At 41.8% G+C, this 22,265-nt stretch overlaps 1 protein-coding gene across 2 annotated transcripts in view; it reads right to left on the minus strand.

The window, feature by feature from the left end:
* Positions 1 to 408: 408 nt before the first annotated feature.
* SLTM (SAFB like transcription modulator) overlaps positions 409 to 22,265 on the minus strand; it is a 49,927-nt gene continuing 28,070 nt past the window's right edge. The window contains exons 8-21 of one of the 2 annotated variants that reach the window (XM_075897326.1): positions 21,900 to 21,949; positions 17,630 to 17,748; positions 16,022 to 16,171; positions 15,813 to 15,922; positions 15,623 to 15,702; positions 14,681 to 14,772; positions 14,278 to 14,441; positions 12,354 to 12,534; positions 10,704 to 10,828; positions 8,305 to 8,475; positions 6,770 to 7,084; positions 6,184 to 6,325; positions 3,073 to 3,230; positions 409 to 1,375 (exon numbers count right to left, since the gene is read on the minus strand). In XM_075897326.1, coding sequence (XP_075753441.1) covers positions 1,267 to 1,375; positions 3,073 to 3,230; positions 6,184 to 6,325; positions 6,770 to 7,084; positions 8,305 to 8,475; positions 10,704 to 10,828; positions 12,354 to 12,534; positions 14,278 to 14,441; positions 14,681 to 14,772; positions 15,623 to 15,702; positions 15,813 to 15,922; positions 16,022 to 16,171; positions 17,630 to 17,748; positions 21,900 to 21,949 — 1,966 coding nt within the window. In that variant the 3' untranslated portion in view covers positions 409 to 1,266. Of the gene's footprint in view, positions 1,376 to 3,072; positions 3,231 to 6,183; positions 6,326 to 6,769; positions 7,085 to 8,304; positions 8,476 to 10,703; positions 10,829 to 12,353; positions 12,535 to 14,277; positions 14,442 to 14,680; positions 14,773 to 15,541; positions 15,703 to 15,812; positions 15,923 to 16,021; positions 16,172 to 17,629; positions 17,749 to 21,899; positions 21,950 to 22,265 lie in introns of both variants that reach the window. The other variant, XM_014578979.3, reaches the window with a different exon arrangement.

The following is a 22,265-nucleotide window of genomic DNA, read 5'->3' on the forward strand; positions in this document are numbered from 1 at the left end:
TCCACCTGGGGATGGCTTCACTCTTAGAAAATGGAGAGAGTTACAGATGCTCTGAGGGACCATACTTGGGGGCCAAGGACAATGAGGGTTGGTTTTTTTGCCTCTTACGCATGTGGCCTCGCAATACAAACAAGGTCCTTCCCCCCACCCCTCCCCTAGTCCGGTCACTCCTACTTCTAACTTACAGAGACATGCAAGGATTAAATGGATCCTGGATGCCAAATGTAGGTCTTGTTCCTTAGGACTTCAAAAAATACCTTTAACTCCTCCCCTCAGCTGAAATGTGGAGTCAGAGACAAACTAAAAATAAAACAAGGACATTTAGGGCTCCTGTTGAGATTTATCCTACATCCTTTTAAGAAAAAAAAAGTGATTCTTCACATTCATGAAATCAGAGAGAACACAATTTTTTTAAATTGCTTGCATAATATCTGATATTTTAATTAATTTACATCTTAATTTAAAACAAATTGTCTCCTGGATACAAGTTACTGAGTTCTGCTGGTAGCACTATATAACCTCGGGTCAGTGACTTTTCCTTTGACTGCAAAGAGATGGTTTGTATCGACTGTCAGCAAGCAAAACCATACTGTCTCTTATGTAGCCTATTTATTGCATTGCCACACAGGAACACACGGCTTGTATTGAAAACGTGTCAGTTTTATTCTTCTTTGCCCCATCAGATGGAAAGTTCCAAAAACTTACCAGGAACTATACAGAATATGAAGGTTTATTTCAAAAGAATACATTTGGAAGAATACACATAGATGCACTCAATGTAACAGTACCTTCTGCAAAAATAGGTTACATAATACCCAGAAATGCAACAACCAACCTTATTCTCTACAAATTAGAAAGCAGGTTTTATAGCCTGAACAACCTTCAAAATGGAGGTTACTGTTGTGTATATTCTAAGTAGCTAAGTTTAAAGCGTGACACCACAGAGCTAATGCTGGTAAATTAAACTACTAGCACACAGCTGCACACTATTCCTTTATATTTATACAGTGTTCACAAATATTTTGGTTCCAACTGTTTTGGAAAGCTCTAGTGCCGCAGGGAAAATGCTTATCAAAGATACACAAAAACTATCCAAAATTACAACGCAACTATTAAAAATGCCTCCAAAATTCAGAGGGAAAGTAATCATGTTAAAATTAAAAAAAGTGAACAGGATTTCCAGACAAGAGTTCCTGTTCATATCTAATCAGGTAAAGTTTAGGAGAGATTTCAATAAGTTATCTTGAAACCAAGCAGCTGTGGATCCTAGAATCTTCGTGGAGGTCCACCCTTAAACGGCTTAAATCCTGAGCCACTTCCCCTCTGCATGGAATTGCTTGTGATCTGTACAACTCTATTAATTGGTGAAGAGTTACTGGAACAAAAAAAGGTTTAAAAACAAATGTTAAAAGGATATTCTGAGTGGAGGTGTTATGAGTCTGCAACAGACGTGTGTGCGCCTAAATGCTCATATTGTGGACTAAAACTGTAGAACCTCAGAAGATGCTTGGTACAACAATGTAAGCTTTATTGACTAAGGATATTAAGAAGCAGGTAATCCACTCATCATGTAATAGATAAAATTTGTATTGACTACACAATAAGGGAAGGAATCCTCAGCCACAGCTTGTACTGGGGAGCAGGGAGCGTGCAGTCAAGTTGTTGACTACTCTACTATTCCTGACAAAGAGGAAGTTGCATATTTTACAGTAGAATACAGTGACGCAGCTGAACACTGCTGCTGCTGAATAACTTAGTAGCAGTGCAAAGAATATGTTGCATTATTACATAAATTATCCAGGTTCATGACTAACACCAGGTCTACACTAGACCTGTAAGGTCAAGTTAAGGCATGCAACTCCAGCTATGTAAAGATATGTGGCTGGAGTTGGTCTACCTTATGCCAAGCTTGGCACTATCCTCACAAAGTGAGGCAAGGAGTATTGGTGCTGATGGGAGCCATCCTCAATATTCGATTTAGCGTGTGTGACATGGTGGACTAGGCCCAGACATCCCTGCTGGAGGCCTTTTCACACCCTGCCCAGCAACAGGAGCAGAAGAAGAGAGATCCTCCAAGCAGAATAGAGTGGCAGCCTCTGCAGCTACCTGTCAGGGTGCAGCAGGCAGATATAAAAGAAGCTGCTAGGCCAGGGCCTGCCAGTTGCTTGCTGGAGTTTGACCCCTAAGGGCTGACTAGGAGATAGCAGCACTCTGGACAGCTCTGAGTGAGAGCTGGACTTCAGACCTGATCAGAATCAGGTCCAGCAGCTGAAGATGAGCCAGTAAGCCAACGGCAACACTTTGCAGAACCCTGGATGGGGAGGACTTGACCACAAGGCCCAAGAGAAAGGGCTGGACAAAGCAGCTTCTGGGGGAAGTGGCCATGGGAACATGACAGCAACCAACCTCTTTGAGACTGAGCAGGTAACTGCTATTCACGGGGTCCCTGGGCCAGGACCCAGAGGAGTGGGCGGGCCTGGGTCCTCTCCAAGCACCAGCAGCCACAATGGGGTAAGAAGCCACCTGGTTCCATGCCACATACTGGACACTTCCTCTCCCAGACAGCCGAGCAGAGACTATAAGACTCCCCTCGACCACTGAGGAGTGCTCATAAGAGGAGTGGAGCCCTTTACAGGGGGTCTTTCCTAGACCTGCTAAAATTGAATACCAGAAGATCCATCTCCAGCATGGCCAGTGAAGATGTGGCCTAAGCCAGATCTCGTGGGAAAGATCAGGTTAATGTTGTGCTGCAGCAACCCAGAGACATGTCTTCACTTCCCAGAAGATCGATACTGCAGGAGTCGATCTTCCCAAGTTTGATTTAATGGGTCTACTAAAGACCCACTAAAATCAAACGCCGAGGGCACCCCATCAACGCTGGAACTCTTACACCTCACCAGGAGTAAGGGAAGTAGACTGGAGCATTTCTCCTATTGACCTCCTGCTGAGATGACAGTGCCGAAGCTCAGCTTCCGTGTGGCCCTTGCCTGGTTCTTATGCAAAAGGATTATCATCACAATCAAGAGCTTTGAGAACTCAGTGACGAGCCAGGAGAAAGGAGCATTTTTGTACCTTGCATGTGGAGACATCATGCCACCTCCTCCACGGCCATCTCCCATTCTCCTTGCATCATGATACCCGCTGCCTTGAGAACTAGGTCCATGCCATTCCTTTCTTGGTCCAGTTTCACGACTATGGCGTTCAACAACATGTCTATCTTCATTATAATGCTAGCAAAATACACAGTGATTTATAGCACCTCTAAAAAGGTCACATGGCTTAAATTGCATTATATTCAGTTACTTGAAAGAAACACATTTCATGCAATGACTCTGGTTTCCAGCCAATATACTTATAATGGAATTTATCTATTTCACAATTCTGTATTTAAAAGGTAAGATCACTTTACAAAGTCAAATATTAGAACTGGCTTTTCTAAGTCTGCTCCTCTTGCATAAAAATACCATTTTTAAAACAATGCTAACGTGTGAACTCCTTTGTGGAAGTGTTTCTGTTCAGGTTTTGTATCTGGAAGGTGGCCTTGTTCCATGGACTATAAATTAAGAAACCTGGATGCCACATCCATCTCTGACTGACCTGTTTTGTGACAGTGTGCTAGTAACATTACACCCTGCCTCAGTTTTCCCACCTGGGGAACAGCAATAGCTGTCCTTCCTTTGTGTCACACACAGTTAGGATAGTTAATGTTATGAGAGAAAGAATTCACTCTTGGTGATTTTTGGTCAGTCAGTGTGCCACTAGGAAGATTGTAATTACTGATAAGAAGTGCCAGCAAGGGCAAGATTAGTAATTGCTCTTAGGATTTGTTTCCAAACACTTTAGAAAGCAGGGTACAGAATTGTCTAAGACATTATGCTCAGCCTCTAGGACAGAGGTGAAGAACTTTCTCTATCCAACAGGAAAAAAAATTCAGGGGTCACAAATGTGTGAAAAGCAAACCCCCTTAAGGTGGGTCCAAAAATGTGGGGTTCAGTGTGCAGACGGGGGCTGCCAGAAGTGGACTGGGTTGGGATTAGGGTGCAGTCTGGGCAGGGGTAGGAGATTGGAGCATGTAGCTGGTGCAGCTCTAGAGGCTGCAGGGAAGAGAGGAGAGGACAGGTGGCACCATGCGGCCCTGTGCTTGCAGGCACTGCCCCCTGCTGCTTTCATTGACCATGATTTCTGGCCACTGGGAGGAATAGGGATGGAGCCTGTAGGGAAGCATTTCCCTGCACTGCAGTTCCCCCCGTCTGGGGGGAGGGACAACAGCCACACGCTGTGCAGCTTCCTGTTCTTGCCATGCAGAGCTGGTCACACAGGGTCTTTAATGCCAGCTCCCCACTGCTTCTCCCACAGCAGGTAGCTGGTGCTTGTGCTCCACCCATGTGGGGGTTGGCTGAGGCTCAAAAACTTGATGGCAGCTCAAGTGCCCTGGCTTAGAAGGGAGGGAATGGGAATCTGGACCACAGGGTGTAGAAGGCTGAACTATATTCCAGTTAACTATTTTCCCACCAGTTGATTTGGTATCGATTCAAATAGCAGCTACATCCATTGTTCTGACCCACCTGAAGTATATTAGATCAAGAGAAGTAACAGGCACTCATTTTTTGAAACAAAAAACAGGACTGTGTAGCACTTTAAAGACTAACAAGATGGTTTAATAGGTGATGAGCTTTTGTGGGCCAGACCCACTTCCTCAGATCAAACAGTGGAAGAAAATTGTCACAACCGTATATACCAAAGGATACAATTAAAAAAAAGTGAACACATATGAAAAGGAAATCAAATTTCAGAACAGAAGGGGGATGGGAGGGTAGGGGGGAGGTAAATGTCTGTGAGCTAATGATATTAGAGGTGATAAATGGGGAAGCTATCTTTGTAATGGGTAAGATAGTTAGCATCTTTATTCAAATTTGCGTGTAAAGTGTCGAATTTAAGCATGAATGACAGTTCAGAGGATTCTCTTTGAAGTGAAGTCTTAAAAGGTCTTTGAAGCAGGATGCAGGTAATCAAGTTGTTGAGACAAATGTCCTTTCTGGTTGAAATGGCAAGAAACTGTTTTTTCTTTGTGATCCTGTCTGATATCTGTTTTGTGGGCATTGATCCTTTGGCGAAGTGTCTGAGACGTTTGTCCAATGTACATAGCAGACGGACACTTTCGGCACACGATTGCATAAATTATATTTCTGGATGCGCAGGAATGTGTGTTCTTGATCTTATAACTCACTTGGTTGGGTCCAAAAATGGTATCAGCAGAGTAAATATGTGGACAAAGCTGGCAACGGGGTTTGTTGCAAGGGAAGGTACCAGGGTTGGCATTAGTGTGGTATGTCCTCTGGTTCTTGGTAAGAATCATCTTGAGGTTAGGTAGGTGTCTATGGGTCTGTCTCCCAGAGCCTCTCGGAGTTTGGTATCCTGTTCCAGTATAGGCTGTAGTTTATTGATAATGTGTTGGACAGGTTTAAGTTGGGGGCTGTAGGTGATGACAAGTGGTGTTCTATTGTTGGTTTTCTTGGGTCTCCTTGAAATACTAGGCTTCTAGGTATTTGTCGGGCTCTTTCAATTTGCTTTTTTATTTCTCTGGGTGGGTAGTTGAGGTTTATAAATGCTTGGTAGAGATCCTGAAATTTCTGGTCTCTGTCAGTGGGATTAGAGCAGATACGGTTATATCGAAGGGTTTGGCTATAGATGATGGATCGTATGGTGTGTTCTGGATGGGAGCTGGAGGCATTTAAGTAACTGTATGAGTCAGTGGGTTTTCTGTAGAGAGTGGTGTCTAATTTTCCATTGCTGATTTATACTGTCGTGTCCAGGAAATGGATCTCTCGTGTATAATGGTCCAGGCTGAGATTGATGGTGGGGTGTAGGTAGTTAAAATCTCTGTGGAATGTCTCCAGTGTTTTTTGGCCATGTGTCCAGATCATAAAGCTGTCTGGCCCATGAAAGCTCATCACCTATTAAACCATCTTGTTAGTCTTTAAAGTGCTACACAGTCCTGTTTTTTGTTTCAGCTGCACCAGACTAACACGGCTACATTTCTACCACTCATTTTTTGGGTATTTAATGGAGAGAAACATTAACTTTAACATTACATAGCAGCACAATACTATGGGTATAGAGTCAGCTCATTCTCTAGCAGCTTCAGTAAACATTGAACAATTATAGAGAAGTAAAGATACTTACTTGTCCTCCACTTCCTCTTTCTCCCATGACTCCCCGTTCTCCCTCCCTGCTTCCATAACCAGAAGCACTGCTACGGCTACCAGGAGCAGCACTTCTCACATGTCCAGACACCTCTCTTCCCGATCTCTCTGGTCTCTCTCCCCTGTAAGAGAATTACCTAGTCAAATTTTTCTTTTATTGCCATAAGGCAATAGCTGGTAACAACTTTGTGTAGGCTAGACAGAGTCCATTTCTCTACATATTTTGGATTTTAATGACCTGAAAGTAACTTCCTAAGCAGGTCTGAATCTTTAACTCATCTCAGAAGTCACTAATAGTCTGCATCCTACATTGGTGCACAAAGAGCTACTTACCACACTGCTACTATGCATGCCCAAGAAGAGCACAGTCGAATGCATGAACAGTAAACAATATAGTCAAGGTTGTAGTAGACAACATGAACGGAATGCAAGTTCCAAACTGTGCCATTCTGGTTATCTATTCTATTTTTCAATGCAAGTTCTCAAGCTACTATTGGTGCTATACAATGGTTTTGCTGGAATACACTAGCACTACAGCTTTGTCTAATGTCCAGCAGACTATTTACCTGGCATCCCGTTTTTCTGTGCTTATGCCTCCCTCTGTCTTCCAATTAGTTTGTCTAGGTGGATTGGAACCAGTCTCTCTTGGGTGGCGACCATGTGATATTTCAGGTCTATCGTGAATGATCACTGTTCTTCTCTCATCTCTGTCTCCTCGCACTTCTCGCCTGTCAGTATCTCGAAGTTCATTTCTTGGCTGTGGGGGTTCATTTCTTCTGGAGTCACTGAAATTCTTAGGGTACCTCTCAAAACCAGGTTCTTCTCTTCGTGCTGTTGGGCGTGTCTTTTTTCCTTCATTTTGATTTACAAAGCGTTCTCGCCTGTACAAATTGGAGAGCAGAACACATTATATGCCTGCCCACTAACTACAGGCAGTCCCCGGGTTACGTACAAGATAGGGACTATAGGTTTGTTTTTAAGTTGAATTTGTATGTAAGTCTGAACTGGCTCCAGATTCAGCCACTGCTGAAACTGATCAGCGGCTGACTAAAGGAAGACCTAGGCAGAGTTGCTCTGCCCCGGCTTCCTGGAATCAGCCGCTGATCAGTTTCAACAGCGGCTGAATCTGGACTCCTGGGACCAACCCGCAGGACCAACCCGGCAGCACCCCAGCTGCTCTACCCCAGGCATCCCGCAACAAAAGCTTGGTCTGCTGGGGGGGGGCGCACTAGCTGCGCCCCCTTCCGCCCCCCAGCAGACCAGGGAGACCCGAGCAAAGCCACGGAGGCGCAGAGGTCCCGCCGCCTCTGCGGCTTTGCTCCGGGGCAAAGGAGCAAAGCCGCACAGGCGGCGGGGTCCGCCGCCTGTGCGGCTTTGCTCGGGTCTCCCTGCTGTGCTGGGGGAGTCCCCCCCCCCAGCACACCAGGGAGACCCGGAGCAGCTTTTCTCGCCCGGGAGGACGCGGTGGCGGGACCGCTGCGCTCTGGGCAGTCCCGCCACCCGTGAGCTCCGGGGCAAGAAAAGCCCCGTTCGTAAGTGCGGATCCGACATAAGTCGGATCCGCGTAAGTCGGGGACTGCCTGTATTCCACAATTTTCCTTCATCTCCACAAGCATGGATTTGAATGTTTTATTCACTAGCTCTCTCTCCCCTGCTTGTTTTATGATTTTACATGGTATCTGTGATCAACCTTTTCCATTGTAACTGCACTTCAGGATGTATACTTGCTGACTTCTATGTCAGCTAGAACACCAGTTGCTTCCTTACTTATGTTGACTGTCAACTTAATAGCTATGTATATGAAATTGCCAAAATGTGAATGGCTACATTTATTGTAATTGTGTAAACTGACACTACAGTCATTTCTCAACAGGTTGCAGAACTCCTATAACAAGGACATTGTTACAGAACACAGGATTATGAAATAGGCTGGATAAACCAGAGATCCAAGTATAAGTTTCTGTATTAATTTTAATTCCTCCAAGTATCGGTCTTAAGTATGCAGCGAGGGTAGAAACTTCATCCAGTATCTTGAGTCTCAAGCAGGTCTAAAGTACTTCTTAAAAGTAGAGCTCTTGGTATCTCTTGTCTGCAAACATACCTTTCAAAAGAGGATGATGGCACTGATGAACCCTCTGGGTATCGCCCCCTCTCTCTGTGGTCAAAATCATTAAATCTATTCTGCTGGCGACTGTAGTCAGACCCATGACTAAAGCGTGCATCTGTATCTAAGGACATCTTTTTAGTCTCATTCCAGTAGGGATCATCTCGCCTTTAAAACACACATTTTGTAATTAATATTTTACAGCAAGTTACAATAGTAAAAAGGCAATAATTCAGATATTTGTATGGAAGAGATGAGTTTTCTTCCAAGTGAATCAGTTGTTTAGTCTTCAACTCCTGTAACACAGGCTTAGAACTGATAATTTGTTCCAATTTTTCTTCAGTGAGTTTGACAAATGCACAGCTTAGTTCACTGCTTTCTAATTAAGGTAGTTTTAGAAAAAAAATTAAACAGCCATTTCCATTGTATTACCTCCTACCCACCCAAAGTGGACAAAATATTTTTTTATATTAAAATACTATCTCTACGAACATCCAAGACTACTAGTAAGCAAGGATGTCACTGGTTAACCAGTGGCTTGATCAGGCTGGAGCAGGAACAGGCAGGGGACTGCTCCAGCGCATGGGATCTGGTTTAAGTGGTTAACTGTTTAATCGGTTATACTTTAAAACATTACATTTAAACAGGATTTTACAACTCCAGTACCAATGGCCCACTGTTTTCTGCACAAGGGTTCACTGGTCACATAAGGCAGGTCTACACTACAGAGTTTTGTCGGAAAAATGATGGTTTTTCCGACAAAACTTGGGGAACATCCACATTGCAATTGCATTCTTCCGCAAGAAAATTGAAAGAACAGAGGGGGGTTTCCTGGCATTGGTAATCCTCATTCTACAAGGAAGAAGCTTTTTTGTGAAAGAGCTCTTTCACGAAAAGGTATATGTGGACGGAGAGAGGGAATTCTTTTGGAAAAGAGAAAAAGCACTGGTACCCTGATGGCCATTCCATCTATAGAAATCACAGCTTACATGTGAGAGAGCATCTATTCAGTCTGGACCCTCTCTTTCAAAAAAGCAGATCGCTTTTTCGATGCACTTTTGCAGTATGGACGCTCTCTTTCGGAAGAAGTTTTTTTGGAAGTTCTCTTCTGAAAAATACTGCTTTCCAAAAGAAGCCTGCAGTCTAGACATAGCCATATTCTACATCAGTAGAACTTAAGGAAAATTCTGTTCTTCCAGACAAAATTACAAGAGCTAAATCCATAAACATGTAGAGGAGAACAGTATGCACAATTCTCCAGTTAGCCCAGTCATTGAAGACATTAAATCACAGAACTATGAAAGGATCAGATTTTGTCTGTTCACAGGCTGTCTATAGTAAGGCTATATATTCATAAATGTGAAATTACCAACCTTGAAAACTCAAGTCCTATTTTCCATGAAGTATATACATGACTGATTGCAGCCATATTTTGGCATATGTAAAAATTATGAGTACCTTGATGAATGAATGCTTTTAGGTGATTCAGTTCAAATGTGTCAAAGATTTGCCAGCAAGCAACTTTTGTCCCTTACCACTGAAGTAGGAAGAAACTGATAAAGAACTCTACAAGCTATAGGAGGGTAGGGAACCTTTTTTGGGTCAGGGTCGACTAAACCACCGGAGGGGGGGGGGGGAAATCAGTCGTGGGCCACACAAGTGTGAAGTGAAAAATCCCAACAGACTCACTAACATGGCCCTCAACTGAGAAGCAGGAAAAAAAAGACACTACCTCAAAGCTCTAGCAGGGAAGCTGGGGGAGGGGGAGTTGGGAGAGGAGAAGAGGCACTGAGGCTCAGAGCTTACCAAGGCTGGAGTAAGTCTTCTGGGGGCCCAATTCGGTCCACGGCTTGCCTTGATGGGCCCACAAGGCTGCTCCCCTTCCCCTACAGTGGGGAGCCAATACTAGAGCTCCAGCCATAGCACCACCCACATGCTGCAAGGGATGAGGGGAGGCTGCAGCAGGTGCGACCAGAGGGCCGGATCAAGGCAAGACATGGGTCAGTTCCCCTTCCATGATAAAGGCACCATACTATAGTACTGATTCACAGAGCCATCCCACTCCAGGGATTTGAAGTTTTAACAGTAAGACGTAGTAGCTGTAATCTTCCACAACTGTTTACAATCAGGACAGTAAAATGCTGTGCTTGCACACTTGCTATGCTCCTGTTGGACCATGAGAACTATCATAAGATGCTTCCTTCCTAATCTGAAATTCTCTTTCTACAATTACACTACATTGATTTAGACATATTAGTCTTTAACAAGTAGATCAGCAGCACTGTTATGGTAGCACGTATTCAATCCTACCCGAGGAAGTGTTTTCTGCATGAGCCTGCTTAATGAAATGGTTAGGTGGCAGGAGCAGTAGGATAGCAACTTGGAAAATACACTACCTGTGATCTACATCACGTGGACGTTTCAAAGAGTTCCTTTTCTCTTGTTCATAACGAAGTTGCTGTTGCTGTCGACGAAGCTCCTCCCTTTCACGAGCAATACGCTCTGCTTCCTTGCGACGCTCCTACCAAAAAAAGTTAAGGAAGAAAGATTACATTATGAACCTATTAGTTTTGTATATTTGCATCTACTACAACAGTTGACAGATACGGAAGTCCCCCCTACACCCACACACAGATCAAATTCAGTAGCCGTACGAATACTGGAGAAACTTACAATACCAAGTACAGGAAGACTCCAATTGTCTGGCATCCAGTGGTCCGGCACTCCTGATAGTACAGCACCAACTGGAACCTGGAAGTGCTCCAGCCAGCCGAACAATTGGTGCTCCTGTGAGCGCCACGCGCGCTCACAGGCCGGTAAAGGGGAGGAGAGGAGAGGATAAGGGGATTATACCGCGTGACGGGTCTGCCGGACTGCACTGCATCTGGCCGGGGTGGGGCAGGTTGGGTGGGGATTGGCACGTTAAGGGGCAAACCCTCCACCGTTTTGCAGGGAGGTGGGGGAAAGCCCGCACAGCCGCCTGTTACAGGCCAGCTGGGGCTGCAAGCGGCAGCGGCAAACTTGGGGAAGCGGCTGAGCAGAGCAGCTAGGGTGCTGCCCGGTTAGTCCCGCAACACCGCCCCATACCTGAGTGGCACTGCGGGACCAACCCGGCAGCACCCCAGCTGCTCTGCTCAGCCGCTTCCTCAAGTCCACCACTGCCGCTGTGCATGGGGCTTCCCCTGCCTCTCTGCAAAATGCCTGAGGGTTCGCCCTTCGCCACCCCTTTCCCCACCTCTCTCCTGCCCCTCCCCACCGCCGGTCGCAGTACTGGTCCCAGCAGACCTGTCACAGCCCCCCCGCCGGAGTACCTCCTGATACTCCAGCATATCCAATAATCGGCACCCCCTGGGTCCCAAAGGTACCGGATTATCGGAAGTCTACTGTAGTAGTTTCAGACCTCACTTGCTACAGAAAAAAGCAGAGCCACACAACCTTTGATATGTCATTTCATAAACCAAGATTTTATCACTAGAAAGTTTTATACATTTCTAGTACCATGATTAGGGATGTAAATATCCAGTAAAAAAAAGTTCTGGTTAAACTATATAATTTTAATTGTTTAACCGGTTAATTGTGTAGGGTTGGTGGGCCCCAGCGGCAGGGGAGAAAGGTGCTGCTCCAGCCCGACTGGGCCTGTTGCAGCTGGGGATACTGCTTTCACTGACCTGGTCCTCTGGTTAAATGGCTACCTGGGTAAGCAGGCAAAAGGCTGAACCAGTTAACCATTCAACCTTTCACATCCTTAACCAATATTTCCTGAAAGAATTTTCATTTTTATTCACAGTAAATTCAATTATAGAAGAAATACTTGCAGATTAAGTTAGACTGAAGTGGCAAACAAAATCCTTTAGCCTCTTTCTTGGTTGTGGACTTCCATGGAGATCTGAACCAATCTCCATATAAGCTACTGAGCAGCCAGAGGAAAAGCTCACTACTTATACTGTTTACAAGTTCTACTTGGAACCACAGAAATAAAATAGCTAAAATTAAGTACAATATTGTAACTTGATTTAACACTTCATTCTGTGCATACTGGCCTGTACCTGTTCAATACGAATCCGTTCTCTTTCCAAGCGCTCTCGTTCCATTCTTTCCCTCTCCAATTTTTGTCTTTCAATCTCCAATCGTTCTCTTTCCCTTTGCAAACGCTCACGTTCCTCACGTTCACGTATTATTCGAATGCGTTCTCTCTCTCGACGCTCTCTCTCGGCAAGTTCTCTTCGCCTAAACGTTAATTTAAAAATTATAGCTTATAGTCAGAGCCCTACCAATTCACGACCATGAAAATCGCCTCGTGGACTGTGAGATCTGGTCTTGTGTGCTTTTACCCTCTACTACACTGATTTAATGTGAGACCTGAATTTCAAATTGGGGGATACTACCCAAAAGGGAATCGTGTGTGTGCTGAAAGGAGGTGTCACAAGGTTATTGGGGAGGCGTTGTGGTACTGTCACCCTTAATTCTGTGCTGCCTTCAGACCGGGGCTGCTGGAGAGTGATAGCTGAAGACCAAGGGTCCTACAGGCAGTAGCACAGAAGGGTAGCAATACCATACCACACCATCCTTACTTCTGCACTCTCAGCCAGCAACTGCTGCTCTCCAACTGTCCAGCTCTGAAGGCAGTGCTGCCACCTGCAGTAGCCCAGAAGTAAGGGTAGCACTACCACAGCCCCTTCCCTTCCCCAACCAATAATCTTAGAACCCCCTCTTCCCCAATACATAACCCCTTTTTGGGCCAGGACCCCTATGGTTATAACACTAAAATTTCAGATTTAAATAGCTAAAGTAATAAGATTTAAGATTTTTAAATTCCTACAAAAAGGTGAAATTGATCAGAATGGGGACCGTTAATTTGGTAGGGCCCTATTTACAATGATGGTTTATTTGAGACTGCTTTCTCCTGTGCAATACTGCCAGAGTTGTAGTCAGCAGGCATTAAATTCTAAGACATGCTGCTGCCAGCCATCTGCCCCCACCCTGCTTTTTTAAAATTAACTTCCCCCTTTGCCTTAAACAGCCTAAACTGGGTGATCTGCATAACATGCTATAACTCCATTATTTAAGTGATCATCTGAGGCATATATAGAGAACATGTTGATAAAATGGGGAGTAGGTGCATGTTAATATATTTTTAATTAGCAACTGATCTGCTACGACAGTCTGCAGTTTGACTGCCAAGATGACAGCCTAGCATAGATATACACGATGAAAGTTAGTATTTGGTATGTATAGCTTGTGGCAGTTCTAGCAGAGCTAGAGAACAAACATCAGGAAGCTAATTTTACTGCCTCCCCAAAATTCTGACAGACAATAGCTAGGCCATATGCCAGAGGGCAGCATGGTCCTATTCCTTTCTTTCTTCTCCTCTACCAGGCCCATCTTTCCAATAGCCTGCAGAAAGGTAGATGTAGAAGCCTGCTATACCAGCGCTACTCCCACTGGAAATCCACACACCCCAGGAATGCCAGCACATATTCCTAGGTTGTTCCTGCTCCCTTTGCAAGTTTCCTGCATTGAGGTAGCAGGACAAAGCAGAGTATCTATCCAGCTTCAAAAGTAACACAGATTGGCCTACTGGAAGCAAAAATATCCATCATTTATCATGCCACATTGTCACTAAGCTATGCAAATATATACTCACTGAGTTTATTTCTAGTCATAACTATTATAGTGATTGGATTAAATATTTTAATAGTTTAAAGAAGTAGATTGGTCACATATAACTGACATGCACCAGGCAGTTATTAAAATTGTATCCCTATTCTACCCCCTGGACACTAATTTCAGACTGTTTGAACCTAATTTGGATTTCTGATGTGTCTGAATTGTTTTCATACTTAATTTCAAATTAGAGCAAATTTGAGGAAAAAGCTTATGATGAAATGCCCTATTATCTGCCTTCTAATAGTAATTTACCCAATTAAGTCTTAAAAGCAGTCCAAGTTCAAACAAGACTTTAATTACTACCTTCGAAGCTCAACTGCTCGACGTATTCGTTCCAATCGAACCATGTGCTCCCGCATTCTTTGTTCCTTCATTTTCTCAAAGGGCAAGATATCTTTTCTACCTCTGTATTCCCTGAACTTCATTTTATCTTGAATGATACGCTCTTTGTTCCTTAACACTGGAGGCTGTAGACAAAATTTCTAGTTATTTCAAAAGTCATATGGGCCTACAGAGATTTCTGGGTGCTTGCTAGTTTACAACAATCAAAAGAACTAGTTAGCATGGACAACAGTTAATTCCTTAGAATATTCTTCTAAAATAACTATCTGCAGATAGTTACTTGATTATTCACTGGAGTAAAGGTGGTTAGAAAGTAGCATGGAGACACGAGGATTGTGTGTGTCAAAGTTAGAGAGATACTTACTTTATCAAATCTTCCCCTTCTCATTGTTCTAGTGTGACCTGGGTCTCCTTTTGTTTGATCTAGAACTACCATTTGACCAGGACTTTTTCCACCTAAGAAAAATGGGTTAAAACAATAATGAATTAAAAACTGCATTTGATTTAACACTATAGTTACAAATTAAAATAAAATGAAAATTCTAAGATGGGCAACAGCCTGCTCTGGAAAGTTTACTTTTTGAAATGCAAGATATGAATCTTAAAAATTGAGCAGCGAGCCCTGCTTGCCAGCCGCACTGTCTGGCAATCTGCGCATGCGCAAATCACCCGAAACCGGCTCTTCCGGGTTACAATATACTTGCCACTGGCGAGTAGATTATATTATTTGTTGAGCCCTCCCAATTGTTGGTCTCCAAGGCTACATCTACACTGTGGAACTATTTTGGGATAACTGGTATCCTGAAATAGCTATTCCTATCTTAAGAGCAAGTCCATTATATCAAAATAACAGGCTCACTATTCTGATGTCCCTGTAAAACCTCGTTGCACAAGGAATAAGGGACCTTTTGGAATAGCACTTTCTCAAAATAAAAGATTGACATAAGCTACGCAATTTGTGTAGCGCAAATTGCATACCTTATTTTGAGATAAGGGTACTGTACAGACACAGCCTAAGATGCCACAGGGCTCCTCGTTTTTACAAAAATCTAGCAGTTTGTATAACAGCACTGAAATGACTTTCTAACATGGTGATGACATCCCTATTATTGTAGGTTTGAAGGAAAAAAGATTTATATGTAATGGTATCTTGGGTATTATCCGTTGCGGTGAAAGCAAATGAAAAGATAAAACGGGAAATAGGAAAAAAAGCTATAGTGCATACTTATTCGTCTCTTTTCTTCAGTTTTTTTAGTGGATTCTTGATTAGAGCCACTTGATCCATTATCATTCTTCTCATCTTTACCTTCAGTTTTCTTAGCTTCTTTACTTTCTTTTTTCTCAGATTTGTCAGATTTCTTTTCCTCTTTTTTGGCTGACTGAGTTCTTGTTAAAAAGGACATAAAAAGAGACCGCGAGAAAGATTTGGTTATAGTTTCAGTATAGATCATTTTAATTGGACAGTCAATCAAACCAGAAGATGCAAAGCTACTTACTTGCTACTTTTATCGACTGATGCAGTCTTCTTATCCCCCATGTTTCTACCAGAGCCAGATTTCTCATCAATTTCTTTCTTCAGCTCTTTCTTGGAAGGATCACCTTTTACCTAGGATTTTTTTTTTTTTTTTTTTAAGAAAAATAATTTTAAAATAATGCAACCTCATACTCAAATAATTTTTATGTAATGAGTATGCATTACACTTACTTTCTCAACAGAAATTTGTTGCCCATGTAGCTCTGTGCGATGGAGGTGCGCTATACATCTAGCCACTTCTGTACTGGAAGACATGGTTACAATGCCATAACACTTTGCTCCAGGGCTTCGTGCATTTGTGACCACCTTTGCACTAAGCACCTAAAATAAAACCCAATAATAAATTTGAAGAAAAGCTTAATATTTTGAATGCAATTGGCAGAAGAGAGACAAGAGAAAAATTTCTATTCTTAGGGAATTTTCTCACTAGAGGGTAAAAATTTTCAAATATTTTAAATGTTACCCCAACTCTGATTCATCATGCCAAGTTGTGTACGTGCTCAAAAGTAAATCCAACACTAGTTTTAAAAGTCTTTAGTGCATATGAAATACATGGAGTAGAATTAGCATTTTCCCACTAATATAACTTTAAAAAAAAAAAACTTTACCACACTGTTTAAGTGTGTTGAATAGACAAGTGAGAAAACCACCAACTTTTACTGGCACTCAAACTTTCATGAAGCAATCCTTTCCACATGTATGTATGGAGGAGGGAACTTCTTTCAAGAATCAATACCAGACTATCAGGTAATTTCACTTGTCTATGTCAGGATGCCTCTTGTGATAGGAAAGCATTGAGCAAGTTACCACTTCTGGCTCCAAGCTTTAAAAATAAATAAATAAATAAATAAATAAATAAATGCTGGGACATCCATGGCACAGAGGCAGACTGGAATTTGTACAGCAGTTTCAATTACTGAAAGTTTTTACATGCAGTACAGTAATCTCCCCCATATATTTTTGTTTACACTGTTCTCAAATTCAGTTTTTGATAGGCCATAGATTTAATTTTACAACAAATGCAAGTCTGTATTGTGGGAAGAGTAAAGGACAGATCTAGAGGTTTCATTACTTGAAAGTAACATTTAATCAGGGATATCAACATCTGAGGTGGTATGGAAAGCAATTTAAGATTGATATATATACACACACACCCACACCCACACACACACCCACCCACCAGTTAGGCATTTGTTAGAGTAGTCAGCAGTGAAAAAGCATACAGGCTTCTGGTTTTAATAACCCATTGATGCACTGCATATTCCTGAACTTCTTTAGTGAGGAAGACACTGTAAAGAGCTTCTGAAGATTAAACAGACGCAACTATAAAAAAATAAAGCAAGGCCTCCACCTTTTATACTATTCTAATTATTATTCAGAGGAAAAGACAGACTTTTCTGGATCTAAAAGAATTACTCTGGCTATGAGAAAGTGTGATGACTTATGCAGTCCAATCCCAATAAGTCATTTTAGCAGTGCTACAAAATCTTTCCATTTGACCACTTCAGGTTAAGACACACCCATCAGATAGGACCTTGTGGGTTTTTGGAAGGAGAAATGAGGACTCAATTGATATGTAATGGTAACTAAATACCCCCACCTCCCCAGGTCTCTCAGAAACTACTCCAGCAAAAACCTCTTCCTTCACTGCCAAGATACCTCTGCATTGACATACACACTTTTGACAGCAGCTATTGCTGTTGCCATTATGTAATTTAGGTTTTATATTGGTCAGTCAGTTTAGTGCTTTCCAACAAAATACTGAACACAAACAAATACCTTTCCATATTTGCCAAAGAGATTTTTCAAGTCAGCGGCTTTTGTGTTAGAGGAGAGTCCACTAACCCACAGGTTTCTAGTTGAACTTCCACTGCTACCACTAATGCTGCTTGCACTTCCTGGAATAAGTTTCACAAATAAATCATGAAGTTAGTAATAAGAAGTGGTCTAATGTTACAAAGAGCATTAAACAAGTCATTATTACCTTGATTCATATTTTGAAAAAAGGCACCATTAGTTTATATATACTCTGACCTCCTGTATAATTCATACGATAGAATTTCATCTATCCAGTTACTCCATATTTAGCATATTTACTTGCATGAACTAACATCTTCCAGAAAGGCATCCAGTCTTTTTCTGACAACAAAGAACCCATCACTTTTCTTGGGAGTTTGGTCCAATGGCCAAATCACCCTGTTGAAAATGTTTGCTTTATTTCCAGGACAAGAAGCAATGGGCTTAAACTGCAGCAAGGGAGGTTTAGGTTGGACATTAGGAAAAACTTTGTAACTGTCAGGGTGGTTAAACATTGGAATCAATTGCCTAGGGAGGTTGTGGAATCTCCATCTCTGGAGATATTTAAGAGCAGGTTAGAGAGACATCTATTAGGAATGGTCTAAATCATGGGTTCCCACACTGGGGGATGTGAAGAAATTCCGGGGGAGGGGAGCAAGGCAACCCAGTCCCCCCATCAATCCCTCCCCTGCCCCGCAAGTTGTGCTGCTATTTTTGTTTTTTGGCCCCCGTCAGTTCTTTTTTTTTTTTTTTTTTAATTATTTTCCTCAACAAGTTTTGCTGCTATGGGGGGGCAGGTTGAGTGTTTCTCAAAAATCAAAAAGGGGGTGTGATGCCAAAAAGTTTGGGAACCACTGGTCTAAATGGTGCTTGGTCCTGCCATGAAGACAGGGAACTAGACTTGATGACCTTTCAAGGTCCCTTCCAGTTCTAGTACTCTAGGATTCATTTTGACTTTAGTTTTAATTTCCAGCCACTGGTTCTTGTAGTGGAGAAGTGCATAACATTAATGAATCCTTTAGTGCCCTTTAGTCTTTTCATTAAGGTACTTATTGATACAACTTCTTAGTGCTGTATCCTTTCCCTTACAGAAAATTAAAAGACTAAGCCTTTTATTGTAGAGCCTATTTTTCCCTTAAAGTTTCATACAATTTGTGACTCTTCTTTGGACCCATCTCCAATTTTTTCTACATATTTTAAAGTATTGACAGTGAAACTGGATGCAATATTCTAGTACTTGCCAGTGCCATAGTGAAAGGCAAGTTCATCTATCTACTCGCTCTATGGATCACATTAGCCATTTTTGTTAGAGCATCACACTAGGAACTAGTGTGCAACTGTTTATCCACTATGACCCCTAAATCTTTTTCAGGATACTGTAGGAGCAAAGAATGCAGGTCATACCTAGATGTATGACCTTGTAGTTGTCCGTGTTCAAATGCATTTATTATTGAAACAGTGTGCTAGGCATACATACTGGCAATGGCAAAAATACCAAAATGGTAACTTTCAACCCTAAAAACTAACTGTCACACTCCTATTGAAAGGTCCTTAATTCTTTCCCATGTCATTCAGAGATAACACTACACTATAACCTCTGTAATCTGGACGTCCCTATTTCAGGAACATCCATGGTACTGAACCTGGGAAGCGGAGGCAGCTCTGTGTACTGCCACTCTTCCTCACCCCCAGCTGGGGGGAAAGGCAGCGCAGCAACTTGCTCTGCCAGAGACTTACCTGCTGCTCCCATAGTGGCTGTGGGACAGTGCAGGACATGGAACACTAGGTTAGCCTCCCATCCCCCTCACTCTTTCCCTGGCTCAGCAAAATCTTTAGCCCAGCAAACCCTGTTTCCAAGGGTTGCTGGATTAAAGAATTTCAAGTGTACTTATTCTGTACTGGGCCTAAGTAATAATCAAAGGGAAAAATTTTAACTATACCATTAACTAATGCTTTAACATACTATATTTAAAAATATTAGGTGGGGAATTTTATGAACACCTAATGATTAGACCTCTTTTTACAATGTAATGCAAATCCAAGGGACTAATGTCCACATGCTATAAGACACCTCTTAATCTTTTTTTTTCATTTTATACTTTAATTGTAACAAAATGGACTTGCTGTACCCTAGTTATTAAAATGTTATTTGAAGTTATGTATCAAGTTAAGAGAATGTATGCTAAGAGAACATAATGAACACATACTATGGGGGAAGTGACAATTTCACATTCAACATCTAATGTGTTTTTCTAAGGACAAAATCCATTTGCTGGATAGCATTCTGTTTAATTCCAAATAAAATGTCTTGTGACTGGGCAAGAATTTCCATGAATATCAATTTAAGGATTTCAGGGGAGAACAACAGTGTTAAGAACAACCTTTTACACTTTGAGGGCAATTAATTACTTTATTATGCTCACCAACTACTGTCTATGTCAGTGTTTCCCCAAATGGTGTTCCGCAGAAAGTGAAAATAAGGGTTCTGCGAGAAAATTCCATTACAATAACATTAAAAAAATTAATATTTAAGCATTTATGAATTTTATTAAACATTTTTCATTTTTGTTTGCCATGATAAGTATTCCTGTGTAATGACAGCTTAGAGTGGGGACGACGATGTCACTACTCAGTGCTGCACGCACGCAGTCAGTCAGTCAGTGGTGCAAATGTCTGTTATATACCTCTGTAAACCCCCATACTCACTCTCAGGCAGCGTGGATTACTTGGGTGACTGAACAAGAATATACTAGCACCGCATCAGACAAAGTTGAAGCTTCAACTGTCAAACTAGTTGCTTTATTTTTTGTACACATTAAATGTGATTTGTTTTTAAATGTGTGCAATTAAACTAAATGTTGATCTCATGACCTTGTTTAGCATTTGTTTATTATGATGCTTACTTATTTGTCTACTTTTTCAGCTCCATATATTAGACTGTTATTAGGGGTTCTGCAAAATTATTTTGCTTTTAAAAGGGTGCCGTTGCCAAATAAAATTGGGAAACACTGGTCTATGTAATTCTTGTTGCAACATCAGATACAATAAAAGCAAATGGAATTTCCCTTATAAACCAATAGCTAAAAGGAGTAAAGACTCAAAGTGGCGTTGCTGCTGGCACCCACCCATCCCCCCCTTGGGTTCAATACTCAGATGACAGCTTTTTTTTTGGGGGGGGGGGGGGGGGGGTGGACACTAGAATGCCAGGACAATTCCTATGAATAGCAGAATCTCAGAGTTAAAAACTAATTGGTCACACACCTTACTGGGAACCAGAAGTTCACCATCAGCAGCGAAACTGAAAAGCAAATGCTGTACTGCCTTAAGCATAACTTGTTAAAAATATACATGGAAAATTTAAAAATATTTGTCAAAATAAGAAAACAGTTTCAGTGCTCATTTCATTTAGATTAAGATGGTTAAAATCAGCATTTTTTCCTGTACAGAAGTTTCAAAACTGTATTAAGTTAATGTTCAGTTGTGAACTTTTTTCAGTTAAACTCTATTCCTCCAGAATAGTGATAGAAATGTAGCCGTGTTAGTCTGGGGTAGCTGAAGCAAAATGCAGGACAATGTAGCACTTTAAAGACTAACAAGATGGTTTATTAGATGATGAGCTTTCTGGAAGTGGGTCTGGCCCACGAAAGCTCATCATCTAATAAACCATCTTGTTAGTCTTTAAAGTGCTACATTGTCCTGCATTTTGCTTCTATTCCTCCAGTGTTTGTAACTCTGAGGTTCTACTGTACAGGAAATTTAGAAGACAAGATTAGAGTATTATACATCAAAGGACAGGGCTGTGATTAACTGTAGGTTCTCTAGCTGAAATGCTTATGCTTCAAAATAAAGCCATAAGAACCAAAAATGGAGCCCACCTTCTGCTTTTGATTGATTTGAAGTAGATGAATTATGTTTTCACTTATTTGAATTAACTGGCTTCAAGAGAGCTTGGAGACAAAAGAAAATACTGAAAAATTAAGGCCTACTGTACTCCTAGTACTTCTGACTTCAAGCAAAAATGGAACCAATTTTCTAAGACATTGTAGTTCATAGCAAGAAGGACATAACAGGTTAAGAGATTTTCTGCAGAAGCTTAGGTTTTGGTCAAATCCTGGACTGATTCCCATGACATGTAAAGCAAAAAGTGGCTATCCAATTTGCATACAAAATTGGATACAATTTTATACTTTCTGTGTTTAAATTACAAGCTACAGCAATATACAACTAAGTGCTACAGTAAGAGGTAAGTTACCTTTATCTTCCTTTGATGTAGTTTTGCTTTCTTTGGATTCCTTAGCAGAGCTGGAGAAGCAAATCATCAGAAGAAAATTGAAAATACAGAATTTTAGACACTGCATTTCACACTACAACTATCAGGTAAGTTAACATTTCAAAAAGGGGTGGATTGGGTTATATTTGAACAAAAAAAAATCCCTTATGGATTCTTGCACTGATTTTCCCCAAGATGCCTGAAGATCTAGATTTTCTGACAATTCTATTCAGTGGATATATGGCAATCTTCTCCAGATTTCAGGACGGGGACTTGACTTCATTTTGTGTTCTTAGAACTGATAGCTGTTCATTACCATCACCACAAGGATACTTAAACTTGTCAATT

The sequence above is a fragment of the Pelodiscus sinensis genome, chromosome 14, assembly GCF_049634645.1.
Source record: "Pelodiscus sinensis isolate JC-2024 chromosome 14, ASM4963464v1, whole genome shotgun sequence".
NCBI classification, from domain to species: domain Eukaryota; kingdom Metazoa; phylum Chordata; order Testudines; family Trionychidae; genus Pelodiscus; species Pelodiscus sinensis.